Below are 27,003 nucleotides of genomic sequence, written 5' to 3'. Positions count from 1 at the left end.
TATTGCGTGACGCGACTAAAACATCCAGGTGCATTGTGTACAGGTTCTAGTGACATTGTGTTACAAACTCTGCATGCTTTACTTTAATATATGTGCATGTTATTACCTCGTTTATTGTCATACTCCGATTCCGGTCCAACTGAAAAGGAATTTTAAAAAGATGGAAATTACGTAATGTAAGGGGGAGGGGCTACGTGTCATTGGTAGGAAACTGATCTACCCGGCATATCTCATACCCTGCCGCCGGCATATTGTCAAGGAGAGCGGTCTGACGGTCATAATTCACTAATCACGGCAGTATACCCAGACACCCAAGTTAAATATATATGTGTAAGTCTGTATCCCCTAATTGTCTAGTGTGGTGACATATTCTAGAGATAGGAAGACATTAATGTTCTGGAGACGCGGAAGAAACTGTCATAACCGTAGATTGAGAAGAAAGGTACGTATTGGTTATTAACATACAGGTATGTAAACGTTTGTCAGCAGCTTTCTTACAATTGCAAATATTGCACCACAGAAATAATATGTTAATAAGACACGAGTCGGACAATATCTAACCCATCAATGAGAACAAATGCCAATTGTAACGGACATCCTACCATATATTCCCAAAACAACCCCGTCATAGATAACTACTCCACGCAGGTAACATTTCAAAGAAGATATATTTTCCTTATATATTGATTTGTTTTCAAAAGTGAGTTGTTTTGGGGTTTGTTTTTCCAGTGACAGTGGCAGAAAAAGTGACAATAATTTATTTGGAACAATGTGTCTTTCATATTAAATATTATACCATTCAAATTACATTGTAAACAATGGCGATTTTTATCTCAAAGGCTTTCAAGAGGGTTAGCAATTGTTTGATATAATATGGTATTGCTATAAATAGAAACTGATGATATGACAGAAATAAAAAAAAAAAAAAAAAAGTAAAAATGAAATGAAGGTGTTATCAGCCTGATTAATGTCAAGTTTCGGGTTTTATTGATAAATCGGATCCATTAAGGGCAGTTATAGATAAGAGATACCTTTACGATATATACTTTAAACCTCACAATTATATTTTTATCACATGGAGTCATTACAGAGAGAGCAACATGCGTAGTTCTGGTTCTGTAGATAAATTATTTATTTAGAAAATCAATTATTTTATCAATGTGATTTTAAATACCTGTATATCAAATACATATATATGAATTGAATTGAATTGAATTGAATATCTTTATTTCCTCCAACAAGTGAAGATTATGAAAAATAATACAACATTGAAATATATATGACATTTACGTGTCTTTGATATATTATTGATATTTACATTACAATTTGTTCCCTTTAATTCATAACATTTCTCGTCACGTTCAAATGTTATTATCGATTAATTGAACTATTTCTTGACTTTATATATATATATATTCACACAGTTCCAATATAGATACACATCTACAGTCGGTTTAACCAATACGTTAATGCTGGTTTCATTTTGTAAAACGTTTTCGCAGACTCCAACATGAGTAGTTTCCAATGTTCAGGACTCACTGTCAATACCATAGTTTCTCCTCCAAGTAGAAAATGTGTAAGTCTATCATCGTCACCCAAAATATTGACACTCTGTACAACCGGAAGTAGATTTACTATTAATGTTTGTAGAGCGTCTCTTACATCAAAATAAACTCGACAGTCTATTATTATGTGCTTCACGATGTCACGAACGTGTTCTTTACAAGAGTCGCACACACAACTGGTAATGGGTAGTGATCCGAGTTTCCAATACTTGTCAAATACCTCTGTACCTCCTCACATCCTCTGTTACATAAAACAATACTTGTCAAATACCTCTGTACCTCCTCACATTCTCTGTTACATAAAACAATACTTGTCAAATACCTCTGTACCTCCTCACATTCTCTGTTACATAAAACAATACTTGTCAAATACCTCTGTACCTCCTCACATCCTCTGTTACATAAAACAATACTTGTCAAATACCTCTGTACCTCCTCACATTCTCTGTTACATAAAACAATACTTGTCAAATACCTCTGTACCTCCTCACATTCTCTGTTACATAAAACAATACTTGTCAAATACCTCTGTACCTCCTCACATTCTCTGTTACATAAAACAATACTTGTCAAATACCTCTGTACCTCCTCACATTTGTCAAATACCTCTGTACCTCCTCACATTCTCTGTTACATAAAACAATACTTGTCAAATACCTCTGTACCTCCTCACATTCTCTGTTACATAAAACAATACTTGTCAAATACCTCTGTACCTCCTCACATTCTCTGTTACATAAAACAATACTTGTCAAATACCTCTGTACCTCCTCACATTCTCTGTTACATAAAACAATACTTGTCAAATACCTCTGTACCTCCTCACATTCTCTGTTACATAAAACAATACTTGTCAAATACCTCTGTACCTCCTCACATTCTCTGTTACATAAAACAATACTTGTCAAATACCTCTGTACCTCCTCACATTCTCTGTTACATAAAACAATACTTGTCAAATACCTCTGTACCTCCTCACATTCTCTGTTACATAAAACAATACTTGTCAAATACCTCTGTACCTCCTCACATTCTCTGTTACATAAAACAATACTTGTCAAATACCTCTGTACCTCCTCACATTCTCTGTTACATAAAACAATACTTGTCAAATACCTCTGTACCTCCTCACATTCTCTGTTACATAAAACCCCTTTAAAGATTTTCAGATTGTAGAGATTAACCTTCTTTAAATGCATAAGGGTTAGTCATATGAATATCGACGTAACATACAGGTAAAACTGCAGCAAGAGTAGTTCAGAAATTTTAGTTACAATTAGAAATACTTTCTTGTTTTACCATTTCCCATCATTTAAGTCAAAGAGCAATTTCAATTATATTTATCATCAAAGCAAACGGTCATATTCCCTTTTATTAAATAATTCTGCATACTCACTCTTGCATTAAACCAGTTTTTTAGTGAAGAAAGAATCGTTAGTAAAAACACTATTGTGTTAAACCATAATGGAGTTGAAGTACCAATGCCGTGTCGTCATTGATATTTCAACAATACCTTCTTTAACTCTAAGATGACACTTTGCCTATAATACATGGATCTGTGAAGTAACAATTAAATCTAACTTCGCGAAGATAATCATCCCTCATTTAAATAAAAAATGATTGTCTACATTTGTTTTAGTATTACTAGCCATTAATCATTTTAATTAAAAAATCTTCTGGCCCTTTCTTAAAGTGGCCCATTTTAGTTAAAAATTATCGTGATCCTTTCTTAAAATGGCCCATTTTAGTTAAAAATTATCGTGATCCTTTCTTAAAATGGCCCATTTTAGTTAAACATTCTCGTGATCCTTTCTTAACATGAACCATTTTATACCTCCTTCATTATAAGTTTGTACAAGTACTTCTCTCTTAAATTTATCTGCTTTACCATTCCATAAAAAGTTAAAACCGTTAAGTTAAGTTCTTTGATAAAATATATTATCAGGATGGGTTACGATATACACGGTGATGGAGCTATCATGTAAGTAGGGATTATCTATATATATTCCTCCTAAAGGAGTAAGAGATATATGGTACCAACAATTCAATAGAGGTTTCAGTTGAGTTTAGCTATAATAAAAAGGCCTACCCGCAATTATTATCCTAAATCATTAAAACGTTCCACCGCCGGTTTATGTTTATTTAAGGTAAAAGAATTTCCTCTCAGTGTTTCTTACATCCTATTCATACCATCTCTGTTTTAACCAAGTTGACTTGTTTATATGTTTTTAAGTCCACCAATGAATCACTGCTTTAATAGATTCACATCCATGTACACTGTACATGTATTTCTATACATTCGAGGTAATTGTCTTTTAACTCCACGTTTACTGCCGCCTATCAAATATCTTGACCCCACGGCCGCCATTTTAAGGAAACAAAACTATCAGTAGACAGTCAGAATATTAGAGGCAAAGATTTCTTCTAAATCGTCATGGTTTCATAGTTTAAGGCCGTTTATATAACTAACAATGTTCATCACTTAACAAGACCAGTTGTATAAATGCACGTGCTGAACGTAATTACTTTGAGGTTTAATCATCCGAATCGTCCATGATCGTGTCATAACAAACCCGCTGTTGCCCAAAGAATATTCCGTTTTTACTTCATTTTGTTATTAGATTGCATCAAGCAAACTTTACTATTGTTATTATAAAACCGTCTATATTGAGATCCGACACTATTCACGTTGACAAACCACACATATATTAACATGTAATTCTATATTTAGCCAGAGCATTACAGGTTACCCGACAAAAACAGCCGCGTCAAGCACATATAGAATATATTGTTCTTTATATTGTACAGTCCAAACAGGAAGTTTGTAGTTTGGTATTTAGTATAGAATCAAGTGTTGCATTGTTTGTAAAATGAAGTGTATGTAGTATGTAGTATGCAGTGTCTGTAGTATGTAGTGTCTGTAGTATGTAGTATGTAGTGTATGTAGTATGTAGTGTATGTAGTATGTAGTATGTAGTGTATGTAGTATGTAGTGTATGTAGTATGTAGTGTCTGTAGTATGTAGTGTATGTAGTATGTAGTGTCTGTAGTATGTAGTATGTAGTGTCTGTAGTATGTAGTGTATGTAGTATGTAGTATGTAGTATGTAGTATGTAGTGTCTGTAGTATGTAGTGTCTGTAGTATGTAGTATGTAGTGTCTGTAGTATGTATTGTGTGTAGTATGTAGTGTATGTAGTATGTAGTATGTAGTGTCTGTAGTGTATGTAGTATGTAGTATGTAGTATGTAGTATGTAGTGTCTGTAGGATGTAGTGTCTGTAGTATGTAGTATGTAGTGTCTGTAGTATGTAGTATGTAGTATGTAGTGTATGTAGTATGTAGTATGTAGTATGTAGTATGTGTCGAGTGTATGTAGTATGTAGTGTGTAGTATGTAGTGTCATGATGTCTTAGTATGTAGTATGTATGGTAGTATGTAGTATGTAGTATGTAGTAGTATGTAGTGTAGTGTATGTATGTGTAGTATGTAGTAGTCTGTAGTATGTGTGTTATGTAGTAGTGTATGTTGTATTTGTGTTAGTAGTTGTATGTAGTATGTGTAGGTCTGTAGTATTGTAGTGTATGTAATGTCTGTAGTATGTTTGTAGTATGTAGTTGTCTGTAGTTGAGTAGTATGTATGTTAGTATGTAGTGTAGTAGTATGTATGTATGTATATGTAGTTTGTATGTAGTGTAGTATGTGTATGTAGTTCTGTAGTGATGTATTATGTAGTGTAGTATGTATGTGTAGTGTATGTAGTGTCGTAGTATGTAGTGTTGTAGTATGAGTAGCTGTATGTATGTAGTATGTAGTAGGTTGTAGTTAGTTTAGATGTAGTTGTATGTCTGTAGTATGTAGTGTCTAGATGTAGTTATGTAGTAGTTGTAGTATTGTAGTATTAGTGATTGTAGTAAAAGTAGTGTCTGTAGGTATGTAGTTATGTAGTAATGTAGTGTTGTAGTATGTAAGTGTATGTAGTATTGTAGTTGTCTGTAGTATGTAGTATGTAGTGTATGTATGTTATGTATGTCTGATATGTAGTGTCTGTAGTATGTAGTGTATGTAGTATGTAGTGTCTGTAGTATGTAGTATGTAGTGTCTGTAGTATGTAGTGTATGTAGTATGTAGTGTATGTAGTATGTAGTATTTAGTGGTCTGTGTATGTAGTATGTAGTGTCTGTAGTAGTATGTAGTGTCTGTAGTATGTAGTGTCTGTAGTATGTAGTGTATGTAGTATGTAGTATGTAGTGTGTGTAGTATGTAGTGTGTGTAGTATGTAGTATGTAGTGTCTGTAGTATGTAGTGTATGTAGTATGTATGTAGGTGTTGTAGTATAGTGTGATGTAGTATGTAGTGTCTGTAGTATTGTAGTGTATGTAGTGTATGTAGTTGTAGTTGTAGATGTAGTATGTAGTATGTGTATGTATAGTGTCTGTAGTGTATGTAGTATGTAATGTAGTGTCTGTAGTATGTAGTTGTAATGGTAGTTTGTAGTATGTAGTAGTAGTGTCTTGTAGTATGTATGTTTAGTATGTAGTGTCTGTAGTATGTAGTGTCTGTAGTATGTGAGTGTTCGTAGTATGTTAGTATGTAGTGTCTGTAGTATGTAGTAGTATTGTTGTAGTATAGTGAGTTGTATGTATGTAGTTGTAGTTGTTGTAGTGTAGATGTAGTGTATGTAGTATGTAGTATGGGATGTGTTGTAGTGTATGTGTAATGTCTGAGTAGTATGTAGTATGTAGTGTCTGTAGTATGTAGTTGTATTATGTAGTATGTAGTGTCTGTATGTATGTGTTAGTATGTAGTAGTAGTTATGTTAGTTGTAGTATGTATGTATGTGTTAGTATGGTGTCTGTAGTATGTAGTGTAGTCGTATAGTTTAGTGTGTATGTTGTAGTATGTAGATGTCTGTTTATTATGTAGTGTAGTAGTCTGTAGTATGTATCTGTAGTATGTAGTGTTTGTAGTATGTAGTGTAGTGTAGTATGTGTAGTATGTCTGTAGTATGTATGTTGTATATGGTATGTTGTCTGTAGTATGTAGTGTTGATATGTAGTATGTAGTGTATGTATTTGTAGATTATGTATGTATATGTCTGTAGTAGTGTAGTACTGTAGTGATGTAGTTAGTAGTGTCTGTAGTATGTAGGTGTAATGGTTGTAGTATTGTGATTAGTGTCTGTAGTAGTTGTCTATGTGTGTTGTATTGTATGTAGTGTAGTATGTAGTCTGTAGTTGTCTGTTGATGTATTGTATGTATGTAGTATGTAGTTGTCTATGTAGTATGATAGTGTCTTTGTAGTATGGTAGTTGTCTGTAGTATGTGTCTGTAGTGTATGTATGTATTGGTATGTAGTGTTTAGTTTAGTGTAGTATAGTAGTGTGTAGATGTAGTATGTGTTCTGTATAGTAGTGTATGTGATTATGTGTTGTAGTATGTAGTCTGTAGTATTGTAGTTGTTGTAGTATTGTAGTATGTAGTGTCTGTAGTATTTAGTGTAGATAGTATGTTAGTGTATATGTATGTTGTAGTAGTGTATTGTTATGTATGTTGTATGTATGTGTCTGTAGTATGGTTGTGATGTAGTATGTAGTGTCGTAATGTAGTGTTAGTATTAGTGTCTGTATATGTAGATGTAGTTGGTATGTAGTTATGTATTAGTATGTAAGGTCGTGTATGTTGTATGCTTAGTGATGTATGTCTGTAGTATGTAGTGTTAGTATGTATGTTTAGTATGTAGTATGTAGTATTAGGTTCTGTATATTAGTGTCTGTAGTGTAGTAGTAGTTGTAGTAGTAGTATGTATTCTTAAGATTATGTGAGTATAGTTTTATATGAGTGTCTGTAGTATGTAGTATGTAGTGTCTGTAGTATGTAGTGTCTGTAGTATGTAGTGTCTGTAGTATGTAGTGTCTGTAGTATATAGTGTCTGTAGTATGTAGTGTCTGTAGTATGTAGTGTCTGTAGTATGTAGTGTCTGTAGTATGTAGTGTCTGTAGTATGTAGTATGTAGTGTCTGTAGTATGTAGTGTCTGTAGTATGTAGTGTCTGTAGTATGTAGTGTCTGTAGTATGTAGTATGTAGTATGTAGTGTCTGTAGTATGTAGTGTCTGTAGTATGTAGTATGTAGTGTCTGTAGTATGTAGTGTCTGTATTATGTAGTATGTAGTGTCTGTAGTATGTAGTGTCTGTAGTATGTAGTATGTAGTATGTAGTGTCTGTAGTATGTAGTGTATGTAGTATGTAGTGTATGTAGTATGTAGTATGTAGTATGGTATGTAGTATGTAGTATGTAGTGTCTGTAGTATGTAGTGTCTGTAGTATGTAGTATGTAGTATGTAGGGACTTCACGCCGCTTACTCGTTCAACTCAAAGGCTTAAGCTGCAGTCTAAGTGAGTTGTATTACATTTTCCCGTCAGGACCAGGACTTTGTAATATTATATCTTACTAAAGGTGACATTGGAGGTTATAGCTGTTCTACTATGACCGATTTGCTGCTTGATAGTATCAGTATTCATCGTCAACCCGAACCAACGTTTAATTCTATTCGGTAACAAACCCAACGTTTCGAGAATCATATTATACGATGTTGTGTCTTTGAGCTAGACCACTTTACCCTTATTGCTCTGGATGGCATGTGATGGGTCTCTTGTATTGTGTTTAGTGAGGTAGTCACAAGGAGACTCTGCCTCAAAATGACCCTGGCTGTTCATGGGGTGATAAACCAAGCAAAAATAGCAAACATATGTAAGAGTATGACATGCTTCCTTTTTTATATTACGAAGAGGTTAAAAAATTTACTAAAAACGTCATTTAGTATGCTTGATTAAGCTTCATTTACATCATATATTGCTCATTTTAAACACCTTATTTGTCATTTGGGATGAATAAAGGTTGATGATCTATTGATCCATGTATCTGGTCATGATATTAGATTGATCATAATGATGTGGTAATTGAAGATTTATTCATTTTTTTTTTTATAATAAAACCAAAATAGCAGTATTGGTACATTATTTGGAACAAAACAATTGAGGAGATTGACAGTTGTCAGTCTGCCGAATGCGATCAACTGTTAAGAACATTTTACGCTGAATTTTAGGTGGTATATCCCATGTAGCAGAAGATGGCTACCGTAATGAAAATTTAGTTTTACTATGAGAAATATTTGAAATTATGTTCCCAGCTTTGAATGAAAAAAAGACATATTTTCACTTGGCCCCTTTGTTACCGTCTACCAAATGGTGACTGGACAATCACATGGAAGCTAGTTACACAGCTTATGGTTTAAAAAAAATCCGCTAAAATAGTTTCTCAAGTTTGTATCGGTATGATAATACGGTTATGTGGTTAAGGATAACGCTAGTTTCTGGTGTCCTTTCGCCTCGGGAAATAGACATGGATACCAGAAACTTGCTATATCCCTCAACCACATACTTTAACCCCTCGGCTCGCGTCGCCTCGGAAAATAGACATGGTCTCGGGACACCAGAAACTTGCTATATCCCTCAACCACATACTTTAACCCCTCGGCTCGCGTCGCCTCGGAAAATAGACATGGATACCAGAAACTTGCTATATCCCTCAACCACATACTTTAACCCCTCGGCTCGCGTCGCCTCGGAAAATAGACATGGATACCAGAAACTTGCTATATCCCTCAACCACAGAATGTAACCCCTCGGCTCGCTTCGCCTCGGGAAATACACATGGTCATTGGACACCAGAAACTTGATATATCCTTCAACCGCATATTTCAACTTATAATAAATTCGTAAATGTTTTCTGAAGAAAACGGTCTGTTTATTTTTCGAAATCTTTAACAGAACGGTTTTGAAAATGGCTTAATCTTTTCCCACTCGACTGGAGTATTTTCCTATAAATAGACCGACTGTTTTGATGATGTTAGACCGGGCCCGGTTGAACAAATGGACCGGATCGGCATACAGAGTTGTTAGCATTAAAATCGTTAAAGATCAACTGGTTTTATCTAAGTTTTGGACGTGTGATCTTGATGATGTCTTTCTATGCCTGCATTTACATTGATGTATGAAGTTTATACGTAATACAAATTATCGACACAACAGGTCTTGTCAGCTTGTCTGCATACTTAAAGAAAAAATATAGAAAAACGTTATCCTGAACTCATCAGGTATTGTCGCTGAAATAATTCCCCGAGGAGTTCCGAATGGAATAACATCAGGGACCTCACGGCACTTACTCGTTCAACTAAAAGGCTTTAGCTGCAGTCTAAAAAAGTTGTATTACATTTTACCGTCAGGACAAGGAATGTTTAACAAGATATCATATCAAAAGTGACATTGGAGGTTATAGCTGTTTTACACTGACCAAATGTGTTGTTGACATGATCAGTATTCATCGTCATCACAGAGCAGCGATCCATTCGATAACTAATCTATTCTTGTAAGCTTCCAGTAAGCCTGCTGTAAATGTCATACGTGTTTTCTTGTAAGCTACCAGTAAGCCCGCTGTAAATGTCATACGCCTTTGTTAGCTTCCAGTAAGCCTACTGTAAATGTCATAGGTGTTCTCTTGTAAGCCTCCAGTAAGCCCGCTGTTAATGTCATACGTGTTCTCTTGTAAGCTTCCAGTAAGCCTACTGTAAATGTCATACGTGTTCTCTTGTAAGCTTCCAGTAAGCCTGCTGTAAATGTCATACGTGTTCTCTTGTAAGCTTCCAGTAAGCCTACTGTAAATGTCATACGTGTTCTCTTGTAAGCTTCCAGTAAGCTTGCTGTAAATGTCATACGTGTTCTCTTGTAAGCTTCCAGTAAGCCTACTGTAAATGTCATACGTGTTCTCTTGTAAGCTTCCAGTAAGCTTGCTGTAAATGTCATACGTGTTCTCTTGTAAGCTTCCAGTAAGCCCGCTGTAAATGTCATACGTGTTCTTTTGTCAGCCTCATGTAAGCCCGCTGTTAATGTCATACGTGTTCTCTTGTAAGCTTCCATTAAGTCTGCTGTAAATGTCATACGTGTTCTCTTGTAAGCTTCCAGTAAGCCCGCTGTACATGTCAGACGAGTTATTAACGTTTTAGAGAAAAAACAATGTTGTGATATGTAATGTTTATTATCTTTATTGTGTGTTTGTTTACTGATATTACTGTTTCGTTAGTTGATGTATGTTGCTGTTCTGATATTTTGATCAGCTGGTATCTGATTATGTCGGGGAGCAATGCTTCGTGAATCATACCACATACAATGATACATATTAGTTTACAAAGACACAAAATTGTACTTCAGTACACACTAGCAGTATATTGAACTTGTTTCCAGTAATAGAAGTTTTTTTTCTCTCAAATCTTTAATGAAATATTTATATTAAAATACTTTAAGTTTTGAACTACATAAAAGTCTCTGATCATGACCTGTCCTTTATTGAGATGGTTCTTAGGGCAGGGTCAGATTATATCATCTTTTGTATTTATAAATAAATGAAGTAAATTTTCAAATATGTTTGCCTCAAATACCTTATGCAACATATTTAAACCTTTCAATTTCATACACCGAAGAAAATAATATGCAAGAAAGCTTCCCTGAAAAAATTTAGTTAAAATTGTAGATTATTGTGTCGCATTAAGTAAAATTCAGTAACTTTGGGTGTATAGAGAGATGTCATGTATTGTTTTAACCCTTCAACTTATTATAAAAAAGTATAAGATTGAAAATTATTTGACAAAATCAAAGAATTACCAGATTTTAGCTATCACAATTTTACAAAATAATCGACTTTGAAATTTCATAAATGTGTAAGTTGCTTTATTATCAGTTCTATATCAACATATTTCACCAATTTGCTTACATGTGCCATAGAAAAACCATGTGCGAGAAACCTGTTCTGACAAAACTTTACTAAATTCATGTGAATTGTTATATCGCATTAGGCTAATATAGTAATTAAGGGTGTGGAACCATGTTGTATTTTTGTTTTATCTTTTGAATCTTAATCAATTTCAACTTATTACAAAAGGTATAATAGAAAACTACTCGACAAAATTAAAGAATTACCAATATTTTATTATCAATATTTTACAAAATAGTTTTTCTTCAAAATGTCATCCCCACACAGGTAGCAATTAGTAAATTTTGAAATATCTTTGCTTTAAGTACCATACCGACATATTTCAACCTTTTGCTTACACAAACAAAAGAAAACAATTTACAAGAAACCAATTCTGACAAATTTATACTAAAAATATATTATGTATCTATGGTGACGCACTAAGTTAAATTCAAACAATGACCAGGATTTTATGATAGCAATTCTACATACTAATCTTCTTCGAAATGTAACCCGTACACAGGAAAAATGCAGTAACACAGGGACTTGTATAAATAGTTTACATGTTTCTATTTTTAGGCCAACACCATCATATCCAAATATCTACCTAAGGAAGTGTGTTCTAAATTGCTGGCCTCAATTAATATCCCTCTTAGTTTGACTGAAGAAACAAATTCAAAATTTTTAAACTTTACATACAATTTTATTTTAATTTCACTTTGCAGAACTATTCTCTCAATTTCATACTATTTTGATATTTAGATAACACCATTTTTTCAATTTTCACATCTTTTACAATTGCAACCGTGACACATAAGAAAAATTAATAGGTTCTAAACAGTTACCGTAATTGCAGGCCTGGGACCGCAGATCATTTCTGCCTTAAAAAAAGGTACTTTTTCTCCGGCTTTCCTCCACCTCCAGAACCAGGTACATCATTAAATGACACCGACTGTTAATAAGACGTTAAACCAAATATATAGAAGAAGTATAGACAAGTTTGAACAGTTACCCAGCCTTAGACTAAGAGATGCTACTTATTTTTCAGAAACCGGGCAAACTGGCCTACATTGCTACCTTATAAGAAGTTTAAACATTTGTTTGAAAATAAAACATTATTCATTTTGCTTGGTAAACCTCATTTTCACAAATTATTGCTCCATTCCTGGATGACATGTGTATAGACAGGCTTCCTGCATGTTGTTCAGAGGTAGTCACTAACTTCTACAAGGAGACCCAGCCTCAAACTTACTCTGGCTATTCACAGGGTGATAACCCATGCTAATAAAGCAAAATATATGTAAGAGTAAGAGATAATTGCCACTTAATTTTCAGAAATATGGCAAACTGGTGTACACTGCTACCAAATAAAAAGGTCGAAAAAAAGATTATTTAAAAATCAAAACCTGATTAAATAAGCACGGTTGCGTCTCCTTTACATACATTATTGTTCAAATTAACATAAAACTTTTCATCTGTGATAGAAAAAGGGAGATAGCTCGCTCACCTGTTGTTGATATTAAACTGATTATAATGTACCTATGAATGGTTTTCCAAATATTTCCCTAAATTTCTATTCATTATCAATCAATTATCGATATGATGATGATCGATCATGAACTCAATAGTGATTCCCAACACTACTGAAGAAGGTATGAAATGGCTATGTCAAACAAACAAATTTCCTTCTCTCATTTGTGTCATTATGTTCCGCTGAGAAAATAATACAAAAATGGGATTTTCCTCGCGCAAGTGTGATTTTTTTTACAATTTTCTCCAAGATTGATATTGAGGCGAGTAAATTCCTATTAAATCCTGGATATTCCTATCTGAACGAGTTAATCACTATTTTTCGAGGATATTTGTCCAAATTTAGATATTGTCGGATTACACTGAAATTTGGTATGTAGAACAACATGGGACATCGGTTACTCTTGTAATCACACTGTAACCTTCTTTTTTTAACAAAATGACCGACATTTCCCAGCTACTGATTGGTCCAAAATAAGATATTGCCCGATTGTGATGAATTATGGGTATTATGGAAAAGCAACTTAATAGGTTTCCTTGGCAACAAATACAGTTTTACTTAGTTCTATATAACGTCATATCAAAAGCCAGGGTCATTTAAGGACTTGTTTAGTGTTGGGGGTTGGTGGAAAGCTGGAGTAACCGGAGAAAAACAACCGGCCTACACGTCATAAAAACCAACCCGGTACAGGTCATGAACATAGTTAGAAACAAGCCAGACCAAACTACTACATGACTTATAAATAATGAATGAAGACAATGTAGTTAAAAGACGCCTTATCATATTTTTTTGATATTTGAAAATGATTCAATATTTCAATAAAAGAATTACCGAACAAATAATAAAGGTCGCCTTATAGATTAATGGTACCGTTAAATAGTCAATATTATCTATTTTCAGAACCAGAAAACATTTGGTCCTGAAAATCGAAAAAATGTCAATAATAATAATAATTTCTCGATATCATCATTTTTTGGTTTGGTTTGTTATTGTTTAACGTCCTATTAACAGCCAGGGTCATTTAAGGACGTGCCAGGTTTGGAGGTGGAGGAAAGCCGGAGTACCCGGAGAAAAACCACCGGCATACGGTCAGTACCTGGCAACTGCCCCACGTAGGTTTCGAACTCGCAACCCAGAGGTGGAAGGCTAGCGTTAAAGTGTCGGACACCTTAACCACTCGGCCACCGCGGCCCCACGATATCATCAAATCTAAAGTTTGGTATAAAAAAACTATATACAAGAAATAAGTACTATAATTTAAAACCTCAATATCGCAGGGACTTAATACAATTCTCAAGTTTACGGTCCATGTACATGTGCATACCGAGGGTAAGGAATTTGTTCCATTTACTTGACACGGACAAACAGATTCAATAATTTGCCGACGTGATTTGATTATATTTACATTTGGATGGCAAAGCCATGATATAAACAAACTAAACAAATTTGCAGTCTATGAGAGTATAACCGTCACCCAAAGCGTGACACCATTCTATGCATAACTGACACCCAAATCGTGCATTCGGGTGTTATTCATACGCGACCGGATGTATGGACGGGATCCCCCGGAACTACTTGCAACCAATGTAAACAAATGGCATCTTATCATTGCTCATCATGCTATCGGATAGAGTACGAGACCAGAAAACAAATCTTAAAATGTAAAACGAAAGTAAAGGTAAGAATGGTTAACAATCACGAAAATGGAAATAAAACAAGATTTAATAAACACATATGCTGACAGATATTTATACCGGGGTCAGAGTGGAAAATCAGTACACACCACATTGTTTCCCCCCCCCCCGAAATATTTTTTAAAACCTTTCAATTTCATACACCGAAGAAAATAATATGCAAGAAAGCTTCCCTGAAAAAATTTAGTTAAAATTGTAGATTATTGTGTCGCATTAAGTAAAATTCAGTTACTTTGGGTGTATAGAGAGATGTCATGTATTGTTTTAACCCTTCAACTTATTATAAAAAAGTATAAGATTGAAAATTATTTGACAAAATCAAAGAATTACCAGATTTTAGCTATCACAATTTTACAAAATAATCGACTTTGAAATTTCATAAATGTGTAAGTTGCTTTATTATCAGTTCTATATCAACATATTTCACCAATTTGCTTACATGTGCCATAGAAAAACCATGTGCGAGAAACCTGTTCTGACAAAACTTTACTAAATTCATGTGAATTGTTATATCGCATTAGGCTAATATAGTAATTAAGGGTGTGGAACCATGTTGTATTTATGTTTTATCTTTTGAATCTTAATCAATTTCAACTTATTACAAAAGGTATAATAGAAAACTACTCGACAAAATTAAAGAATTACCAATATTTTATTATCAATATTTTACAAAATAGTTTTTCTTCAAAATGTCATCCCCACACAGGTAGCAATTAGTAAATTTTGAAATATCTTTGCTTTAAGTACCATACCGACATATTTCAACCTTTTGCTTACACAAACAAAAGAAAACAATTTACAAGAAACCAATTCTGACAAATTTATACTAAAAATATATTATGTATCTATGGTGGCGCACTAAGTTAAATTCAAACAATGACCAGGATTTTATGATAGCAATTCTACATACTAATCTTCTTCGAAATGTAACCCGTACACAGGAAAAATACAGTACCACAGGGACTTGTATAAATAGTTTACATGTTTCTATTTTTAGGCCAACACCATCATATCCAAATATCTACCTAAGGAAGTGTGTTCTAAATTGCTGGCCTCAATTAATATCCCTCTTAGTTTGACTGAAGAAACAAATTCAAATTTTTTTAACTTTACATACAATTTTATTTTAATTTCACTTTGCAGAACTATTCTCTCAATTTCATACTATTTTGATATTTAGATAACACTATTTTTTCAATTTTCACATCTTTTACAATTGCAACCGTGACAAATAAGAAAAATTAATAGGTTCTAAACAGTTACCGTAATTGCAGGCCTGGGACCGCAGATCATTTCTGCCTTAAAAAAAAGTACTTTTTCTCCGGCTTTCCTCCACCTCCAGAACCAGGTACATCATTAAATGACACTGACTGTTAATAAGACGTTAAACCAAATATATAGAAGAAGTATAGACAAGTTTGAACAGTTACCCAGCCTTAGACTAAGAGATGCTACTTATTTTTCAGAAACCGGGCAAACTGGCCTACATTGCTACCTTATAAGAAGTTTAAACATTTGTTTGAAAATAAAACATTATTCATTTTGCTTGGTAAACCTCATTTTCACAAATTATTGCTCCATTCCTGGATGACATGTGTATAGACAGGCTTCCTGCATGTTGTTCAGAGGTAGTCACTAACTTCTACAAGGAGACCCAGCCTCAAACTTACTCTGGCTATTCACAGGGTGATAACCCATGCTAATAAAGCAAAATATATGTAAGAGTAAGAGATAATTGCCACTTAATTTTCAGAAATATGGCAAACTGGTGTACACTGCTACCAAATAAAAAGGTCGAAAAAAAGGTTATTTAAAAATCAAAACCTGATTAAATAAGCACGGTTGCGTCTCCTTTACATACATTATTGTTCAAATTAACATAAAACTTTTCATCTGTGATAGAAAAAGGGAGATAGCTCGCTCACCTGTTGTTGATATTAAACTGATTATAATGTACCTATGAATGGTTTTCCAAATATTTCCCTAAATTTCTATTCATTATCAATCAATTATCGATATGATGATGATCGATCATGAACTCAATAGTGATTCCCAACACTACTGAAGAAGGTATGAAATGGCTATGTCAAACAAACAAATTTCCTTCTCTCATTTGTGTCATTATGTTCCGCTGAGAAAATAATACAAAAATGGGATTTTCCTCGCGCAAGTGTGATTTTTTAACAATTTTCTCCAAGATTGATATTGAGGCGAGTAAATTCCTATTAAATCCTGGATATTCCTATCTGAACGAGTTAATCACTATTTTTCGAGGATATTTGTCCAAATTTAGATATTGTCGGATTACAATGAAATTTGGTATGTAGAACAACATGGGACATCGGTTACTCTTGTAATCACACTGTAACCTTCTTTTTTTAACAAAATGACCGACATTTCCCAGCTACTGATTGGTCCAAAATAAGATATTGCCCGATTGTGATGAATTATGGGTATTATGGAAAAGCAACTTAATAGGTTTCCTTGGCAACAAATACACTTTTACTTAGTTCTATATAACGTCATATCAAAAGCCAGGGTCATTTAAGGACTTGTTTAGTGTTGGGGGTTGGAGGAAAGCTGGAGTAACCGGAGAAAAACAACCGACTTACACGTCATAAAAACCAACCCGGTACAGGTCATGAACATAGTTAGAAACAAGCCAGACCAAACTACTACATAACTTATAAATAATGAATGAAGACAATGTAGTTAAAAGACGCCTTATCATATTTTTTTGATATTTGAAAATGATTCAATATTTCAATAAAAGAATTACCGAACAAATAATAAAGGTCGCCTTATAGATTAATGGTACCGTTAAATAGTCAATATTATCGGGGGAGGGTGTATGATCGGTCGGGGGAGGGTGTATGATCGGTCGGGGGAGGGTGTATGATGGGTCGGGGGAGGGTGTATGATGGGTCGGGGGAGGGTGTATGATGGGTCGGGGGAGGGTGTATGATCGGTCGGGGGAGGGTGTATGATGGGTCTGGGGAGGGTGTATGATGGGTCGGGGGAGGGTGTATGATCGGTCGGGGGAGGGTGTATGATCGGTCGGGGGAGGGTGTATGATCGGTCGGGGGAGGGTGTATGATGGGTCGGGGGAGGGTGTATGATCGGTCGGGGGAGGGTGTATGATCGGTCGGGGGAGTGTGTATGATCGGTCCGGGGAGGGTGTATGATGGGTCGGGGGAGGGTGTATGATGGGTCGGGGGAGGGTGTATGATCGGTCGGGGGAGTGTGTATGATCGGTCGGGGGAGGGTGTATGATGGGTCGGGGGAGGGTGTATGATAGGTCGGGGGAGGTGTATGATCGGTCGGGGGAGGGTGTATGATGGGTCGGGGGAGGGTGTATGATGGGTCGGGGGAGGGTGTATGATGGGTCGGGGGAGGGTGTATGATCGGTCGGGGGAGGGTGTATGATCGGTCGGGGGAGGGTGTATGATGGGTCGGGGGAGGGTGTATGATCGGTCGGTGAAGGGTGTATGATCGGTCGGGGGAGGGTGTATGATGGGTCGGGAGAGGGTGTATGATGGGTCGGGGAGGGTGTATGATGGGTCGGGGGAGGGTGTATGATGAGTCGGGGGAGGGTGTATGATCGGTCGGGGGAGGGTGTATGATCGGTCGGGGGAGGGTGTATGATCGGTCGGGGGAGGGTGTATGATGGGTCGGGGGAGGGTGTATGATGGGTCGGGGGAGGTGTATGATCGGTCGGGGGAGGGTGTATGATGGGTCGGGGGAGGGTGTATGATGGGTCGGGGGAGGGTGTATGATGGGTCGGGGAGGGTGTATGATCGGTCGGGGGAGGGTGTATGATCGGTCGGGGGAGGGTGTATGATGGGTCGGGGGAGGGTGTATGATGGGTCGGGGGAGGGTGTATGATGGGTCGGGGGAGGGTGTATGATCGGTCGGGAGAGGGTGTATGATCGGTCGGGGGAGGGTGTATGATCGGTCGGGGGAGGGTGTATGATCGGTCGGGGGAGGGTGTATGATCGGTCGGGGGAGGTTGTATGATCGGTCGGGGGAGGGTGTATGATCGGTCGGGGGAGGGTGTATGATCGGTCGGGGGAGTGTGTATGATCGGTCGGGGGAGGGTGTATGATGGGTCGGGGGAGGGTGTATGATAGGTCGGGGGAGGTGTATGATCGGTCGGGGGAGGGTGTATGATGGGTCGGGGGAGGGTGTATGATGGGTCGGGGGAGGGTGTATGATGTGTCAGGGGAGGATGTATGATGGGTCGGGGGAGGGTGTATGATGGGTCGGGGGGGGGGTGTATGATCGGTCGGGGGTGGGTGTATGATCGGTCGGGGGAGGGTGTATGATGGGTCGGGGGAGGGTGTATGATGGGTCGGGGGAGGGTGTATGAGCGGTCGGGGGAGGGTGTATGATCGGTCGGGGGAGGGGAGAAAGCTCAAATATGATATTAGTTTGAAGATCAAGAGGTAATCATAATTTTCCAGATAGACTTGAAAATTATTCTTTAGGAAACATACTGGTAACATCTTAAGAAATGCACGTCCCCTACCCCCTCTCCCGCTATAAATGGAAACAATGACCATGAACGGGACGACCCTGATCTCAAATTTGCCAGAGATATAAAGTTTAGTTGGGTTTTTTTTTTTTTTATATATTTCTGAAGTTTGATCAAAATCACTCCGGAAATGAAGCCCCAAGACCGCAATTAAATAGTAACGGTGGCATTAAACTTGACCCGACAACCCTGAAACTCGGCCTCATCCAGAATATTATTGTCGTTTTTTTTTGTGTGAAGTTTAATAAAAAAAAAAATTCTCAGATGTTGACAGATATTGAAGCCCACGTACGCGATAAGGGGATTTTATAAGTGACGTGTGTAAATGTATGGATTTACTGTCACTTGTCATAAAACATGAGAATGGTTAGTAATGACATGGGGCTGTACTGAATTAGACAAACTATGTTGGTAAATTATAACACTACATTGATGGATATTGAATATTATTTAAACTGCTTATGTCTGTCTTATTGATTTTAGTTATTTCTTGGATATTCATTCTGCTCAAACCGGTTAAGACTGCATATTTTAGCTTGAATTGGTTTTAAATATTTAAAAATATTTATGTAAACCCGCTTGACTCACAGGCGCTTGCATAGAAAATATGACTTTCAAATTGTTTCTGATATGACAGTGGTATGTGTAATCTGTTCAGCTGAAGGTTGGCAACTACGCCACGAGCGAAACGGCACCCAATTTCACTTCAATCGACTAAAAAACACATTTATTCAAACTGACACGGTGCACACTATATGCCACCGTCATCAGGAAACATTCATCTTTAACCTACCGTATCACTCAATACGAATTGTTACATCCAAAACACAATAATCCGTCAAAACATCGCCGACTTCCTGATGACGGTAGGGGCATCTAAACAGCAAATCCAGTCAAAACATTGATATTTTACAGGCCTATAAATCCCTATTACGGTGCAATGTCACAGAAGTAACATGATGCACTTTTAGTATGTATCATGGCAAACCCTGGGTCTTGCTGTTGACATGTAATTTGTTAAGCTGTTTGTAAATTTCAACAAAACGTAAGAAAAATGCATGTGTCAGGGGGACATAATTAACTCATTTGTATCCCATATATTACACAAACTTGCCATGTCGTTTTGCTCACAAGTGTCTTAAGCACAAAATAGGAGCATTGGTTTGACCAGCTTTGACGTTATTATATGTATAAACGCTGTTTTTATTTTGACCTTGAATTGCAAATGGCGGTCGTGAACGATATCACACAAATATGGCATATAAGGAGGTATTTAAAACATCAAAAATGCTCTTATTAGACAATATAATGTATTTTTGAAGTGGCAAGAAGACTGCTTTTATGAAAAAATGTTCAACCGTTGAGTTTGGGGTAAAATATGCCTATTTCTGAAAAAGGCTGCAAACTCACCATTTCAACAAATTGACATTCAAATGTTCATGTTACTATGATGAGATGTCTTAAAAGTACGATATAGGAGTTTTGTTATTAACTGAAATGCCTCCTTTAAGCCATATTTGTGTAATATTATTCTCAGCTGCCATTTGCATTTCAAGGTCAAAACAAAATAAGTGTTTATACGTACATAGTAAAATCCGGTCAAACTAATGCTCCTACCCTGTGCTATAGACACTTGTGAACATAACAGCATGGCTATTTTTCAGGTTTGATCATTTGCGTGACTTAGAATTATTCCATGCCAAATCTTACCACAAAGTTACTCTACAGAAGAAACTGGTAGCATCTATAGCATATTGTTGGTGATTGTAAGAAGCTACATGTCCAAAGAAACATTTTGGTATATTACATGACATTTTTTGTGTAAATCTTAAGGTATTTATTCGTGTTTGAAATTCAACACTATTCTGCTATATAGATGACCCTTAACAGATTACACATACCACTGTCATATAAAAAAAAAATTGAAAGTCATATTTTCTATGCAAGCGCCTGTGGCTTGACTAGGTGATATGACATCAACAGCGCGGAGTGAGTAAAGTGAACAAGAGTTACCGCCCTTCCTCTTTTCCCGGAACACCATAAGTGAGTGGACGGTGTCTGCATTTGAAGACACAAAAAAGAAAATTATAAAAAGGGGAACGGCAGATTAAGTTGCTGAAACTCATCGACCCAAGTTTTATAATTTAAACACAGATATTTCTGTAATCTGATGGAAGGTGGCCTTTGAATTATTGGTCTTGGCGTATTTCAATTTTAGTCACAGTGTGTACGAGTAATTTGTCGAAAGATACATATAATTTCAACCGGTTGAGTGTAGGAATTAGAATATAATTATTTTCTGTTTGGTATCAAATACCCCAATAGATGGCGCTTCCGGTATTTGCACGTGCAAATTGACTTACGTGTAACGTATACGTGTCATTCAGGCGACACAGGTAATCTGAGCACACGCGGATTTTTTCTTTATCTTTTAATTAAATGAAAATAGGTTAGGTGAGGAATTGGTATGATGTGTGCGAAATGTGTATTTTCGTCATTATATTTTTATGGTGTTTTCTTAATTAACTTATCAGCCAGTGCCTGTGAAGTGTATCCTATTGGATTGTGTAGAAGAGAAGTAGATTTTCATGAGCTTGGGATTATTGGCCTCAGCTCAGACTGAAACTTAGTTTGTAACGTCGTTTTATTTATTTTCTGTACGTCTGTGGTTTATTAGAGTTACGTGCCCTTTCTGTTGTTTTATGGCCACGATCAAACAACTCTCGATTTTTACATAAATTGTTAGTTTTCAATCGTTCAGGTTATGGTTCTGTTCTTTTTCATTATTTTTTTTTTTTTTTTAACGCAGTGAACTTTTTTATTTGAAAACCTCCAAAATCACAGTGAATTGAAATCAACGTGTTATTCTTTCTTTTACCCCATCAGTTCCTCACGATTTTCACGGTTTGATGTTTTTAATTAGTATTAAGGTCTCACACAATTAATTATTTCACTATATGTTATAACCATTGACTCCATTAATTCAGTCGCTCGATTGAAGCCCAAATATTGTGAAATTGATGTATCAAATGAAAGATTGAAGATTTCCTTACCCGAAAAATTATGTTATTGGATAGATTTAATAGCATATAAGAGCTCACCAGTACTTGGAAGATAGTAACCCTGATATTTTCAGTGGACAGGAGAACCCCCACCTGGGGAATTCCCGCCTTTTTACACCTGAAATCCGACACCTTTCTATTTATATCATGAGTCGTTTTTATTTATTTTTAAAGTCTCAAGACCCTCCTCTTTATTCTCGTATATATTAAGTACCCATTGCGTGTGTTATTTACTCAGGAAATACCTACAAACCCAAGAAACACATTTTCTTCTGGGCCTTGGTTCAAGTGAAGCACCAGCTGATTGACTGTATTATTTGTGCGAGATCATTAAGGTATTTTTCCGGTACATGCGCAGTTCCTACTTCCTCCTGTAGCTACGTGATCAGCTGGAGGGACAACATCACCGATTGGTCAATAAAACTGACCAGTGTACCCAATTACAACATCACCGCTTGGTCAGTAAAACTGACCAGTGTACCCAATTACAACATTAACGTCTGTCGTGGCAGTGATGAAGGCCGTAGTTTTAACACACTATTGAATATACCACCTAACTAAAATCGTCCAAAAAAATACAGCCTTTGGAAATAATCTGCAAAAAAATGACTTCAATTAGTTACGATTCTTTGCATTTAGTAACGTTAAATTCAATCAGATGCAGAGGATTTTAGGGTGAATATTGACTTTCCCTTTCCAATGATTGCAGATACCCCGTTGAAACGAGATAAATACAAGAAAAAACTAGTGTTTTTTCCGGGTGCTCAAATAAATTTGGTCGATATTATAACAGTGAAGCGCGGCATAGACACAAACAGGCTTTGAATAAAATGGATCGTTATTAGTTAAATTAACTTTTTACTGAAAATTTCCAAAATTATATTTTGTAAAAAGTGGAACATTTACGAATATTCGTACAAATTTGTAAATTCAACACTGATACGTCTTTTTCGTTACTATGACAACAGATACCAGCCGCCATCACGACTACACTTACACAGTAAAAGTTAAAACCATATGGCCGATTTGCCTTTTTAAATCTAAACCCTCATATCATATTACTCTTTATGTTGAACTTAAAAAAATAAAACACGCTTAAGACATCAATTGCATGCCTTTCTGTCAGGCAGTGAAGCCACACTAGGTACCTTTAGTGTCATCATCGCAATGCACAAATAATAACAATGTACAACAACGCATTTGAGGAAAACAATTTTTTTTTTCAATAGTCATGAGGTCATAGCAACATTGGCTACTGGACATAGTCCATGAGTCGCGTTATTCCTCTATGATACTAAGTATATTACGATTCAAATGAAATTGTAAACAAGTAACTGAACATATCAAAGGAAACTGAAAGACGAAAACTATCAATAGGCGTTTTAACTGTTTCTTGTTAGTTGTTCCTTTATGACTGTATAATATCATTGTTTATCACCGTAGTTCATTTTCTTTTTATTTACATTTCAGACATATCAGCTTAAGGATGGCCTACCAAAACATGCGCCGAACATTTCGTGTGATTGGATATTGCATACTGACTGGATCCATTCTAACTTTTCTCATTTTATATGACCGAGTATATGGCTTGCATTTCATGCTTCAAAATGACACGAGGATTGTCCAAACTTCAATATGTCACATCCCAAACTTATTCCCTTTCTCACCTGATGTGAACAGATTCATCCATGTACGTAAATATCATACTTGTAAACAATGGAATCTTATTACGTATCAGAAAGATTTAAAAGTGATCGTTAACAAAACGGTTATCAGTAAACACTACCCGAACTTCTCAAGATGTTCATATCAGCCGTATGTTAAACGAATTAACGATCACAATGGAATTATATTACTGAAAAATAAATTCATGAATTTTACCGAATTTATCAAAGTCACTGATGAATTTTGTGCTGTTGTTTGCTTCGATATGAACGGCACAATTCTAACTCGGGAACAGCATGCCTTTGTGATCAGAAACGAAACTTTAATCAAATTAAAACAGAGAAACAGAACTGTTACCAAAAGCGAGACCCTGTCGAGGAAAAGACCACTGGATGTTGTAATGATTGGTCTAGAGTCAACATCGCGTATGAATTTCATCCGTCATATGAATTTTACAAGGAATTTCCTTAGGAAGAAAATGGCGGCCGTGGAACTGAAAGGGTATAACAAATTGGCCTTAAATACCTTCCCTAACTTAATCCCTATGTTGTTAGGTATCCCTGTACAGGAAATGAACGACAGCCGCAAGTTTTATGACAACTATCCGTTTATCTGGAAGGATTTTAAGAAGGCTGGCTACGTTACCCTGATGGGCCAGGATGCAACTCAAACCGCTGCATTTCATTACCTACGTAAGGGGTTTAGACAGGCCCCTGTCGACTACTACATGCGGCCCTATATAAGGGGGCTGGAGAGCACTAATAGACACGGACTCTGTTCGGGAAACAAACTGATATTACAAGGTATATTTGATAAATTGGCAGATTTTATTACAACATACCATGACGTTCCTAAGTTTACCTTCACGTTTATCTCCCAGCCGTCACACGACAACCCTAATGGAATAGGCATAGTAGATCTGCCTCTAAAACGGACACTGTCAGACCTTCACACACGTGGTCTACTCAACAATACTCTACTACTAGTATTTGGTGATCATGGCAGCAGATATGGACCAATCAGGAACTCGTTTCAGGGTCGACTTGAAGAAAGCTTACCAGCTTTCTACGTTTCTCTTCCGCGTTGGTTTCGTGAAGAACACAGCGATTTATATGAAAATCTCAGGAAAAATCGAGATAAACTTACTAGTAATGTTGATGTGTATGCTACCCTTCATGACATAATAGAGCTTGGCAAAGGTCACGTGACGCCACGGGTCACTGGAAAATACGGAACCAGTTTGCTTAGGAACATCAGTAGAGGTCGAACGTGTGCCGATTTAAAAATACCGCCTAACTTTTGTATGTGTCAATCATCCAGCCATTCCTATTCAACAAAACCAAATTAGGGGGAAAAAAAACTGAAATTTTAAAATTATCCCAAATCCGAAAATGGGCAGGCAAAAAACCCAAAAATTTTTAAGGGGGCCCCCCGGGGGGCCGAAACAAAGGTTTTTCTTAAAAAATTTTTAAAAATTTCCCGGAAAAAAACCCCCCCCTTTTTAAAAGGGGGGAACAAAGGAAAAGGGTGGGAAAAACTACCCGGGGGGAAAAAATATTCCTTTTGGGGGTTTAGTTTTTTTAAATTTCCCGAAAAAAAGGAGGCATATAAACCCTTTCAAACAAACCCAAAAAATTTTAAAAGGGGGTTTCAAAACAGATTTGTTTACCCCTTTTACCCAAAAAAAACCCTTTATTTGGCTGGGGCCCCAAAATTTTCGCCTTCCCCGGGTTTTTAAAACCCTTTTTATAATTGGGGGAAAAAAAAATTTTTTAAAAAAAATTTTTTAAATTTAAAGAAAAAAATTTGGGAGCCCCCGGTTTCCGGAAAAAAGGATTTTTAAAAATTAGGGCCTTTTAAAAAATTTAAATGTGTTTTCCCCCGATAAAACCAAACCCAAAAAGGGGGGGGGAAAAAAAAAAGGGGGGGTTTTTTTAGTAGGGTAAATTAACCCCTTTTTTTAAAACGGGTAAAAAAAAAAAACCCTTATTTAAAGGGGTTTAAAAGGGGTTTAAAAAAGGGGTTTTAAAGGGGGGTAAAAGGGGGGAAAATTTCCCAGGGGAAAAGTAAAAAGTAGGGGTTTTTTTAAAAAAAGGGGGTTTTTTTTGGGGGTTTTAAATGGGGGAAAAAAGAAGGGGGTTTATTTGGGGGGGGTTTTTTTAAAAAGGGGGGAAAAAGGGGGGGGAAAAGAAAAGGGGGGGGGGGGGTTTTGGAAAAAAAAAGGGGGGAAAAATTTTGGTTTAAAAAAAGGGGTTGGGGGAAAAAAAGGGGGGGTAATAAGAAGGGGGGGAATAAGGGGGGGGGAAAAATTAAGGGGGGGGTAATAAGAAAGGGGGGGAATTTTGGGGGGAAAAAAAGGGGGGGGGGAAAGGGAAGGGGGGGTTTGGGGGGAAAAAGGGGGGGGAATAAGAAAGGGGGGAAAAAGGGGGGGGAAAAGGGGGGGGGGAAAAAGGGGGAAAAAGTAAGGGGGGTTAAGGGGGGAATAAGAAGGGGGTAAAAAAAGGGGGGGGAAATAAGGGGGTAAAAAAAGTGGGGGGAAAAAAGGGGGGAAAAAGGGGGAAAAGAAAGGGGGGAAATTTAAAGGGGGGGGGAAAAAAAGGGGGGTAATAAAAGGGGGTTAAAAAAAGGGGGGGTAAAAAAGGGGGTAATGTAAGGGGGTTGGAAAAAAAGGGGGGGGGAATAAGGGGGAAAAAAAAGGGGGGGGGAATAAAAGGGGAATAAAAAAGGGGGTAAAAAAGTAAGGGGGGAAAAGGGGGGGTTAAGGGGGGGAAAAAAAGGGGGGGGTAATAAGTAAGGGGGTAATAAGTAGGGGGAAAAGGGGGGGGGGGTTTAAAAGGGGGGGGGGAAAAAAAAAGGGGGTAAAAAAGGGGGGGTAAAAAGTGGGGGGAAAAAAAAAAAAGGGGGGAAAAAAAAGGGGAAAAAGGGGGGGGAAAAGAAAGGGGGGAAATAATAAGGGGGGGGGGGGGGGAAAGAAGAGGGGGGGGGGTAGGGAGAAAAAGGAAGAAAAGAAAAAGGGGGGAAAAAAGGGGGGGGGGAAAAGGGAAGGGGGGGAAAAAGGGGGGGGTAAAAAAGGGGGGGGTAAGGGGGGGGTAATAATTTTTAAAAAGGGGGGGGTAAAAAGTAAGGGGGGGGGGTAATAAGAAAGGGGGG

At 36.8% G+C, this 27,003-nt stretch overlaps 1 protein-coding gene across 1 annotated transcript; it reads left to right on the top strand.

The window, feature by feature from the left end:
• The first annotated feature begins 267 nt into the window (after positions 1-267).
• LOC117315815 lies at positions 268-25,201 on the top strand. Its single transcript, XM_033870214.1, has 2 exons — positions 268-442; positions 23,659-25,201. The coding sequence occupies exon 2, from the start codon at positions 23,675-23,677 to the stop codon at positions 25,199-25,201; it is 1,527 nt and encodes a 508-aa protein (XP_033726105.1). The 5' UTR covers positions 268-442; positions 23,659-23,674.
• The last annotated feature ends 1,802 nt before the right edge of the window (positions 25,202-27,003 follow it).

This window comes from Pecten maximus, chromosome 17, assembly GCF_902652985.1.
Source record: "Pecten maximus chromosome 17, xPecMax1.1, whole genome shotgun sequence".
NCBI classification, from domain to species: domain Eukaryota; kingdom Metazoa; phylum Mollusca; class Bivalvia; order Pectinida; family Pectinidae; genus Pecten; species Pecten maximus.
This window is presented reverse-complemented; position numbering and strand designations above follow the sequence as displayed.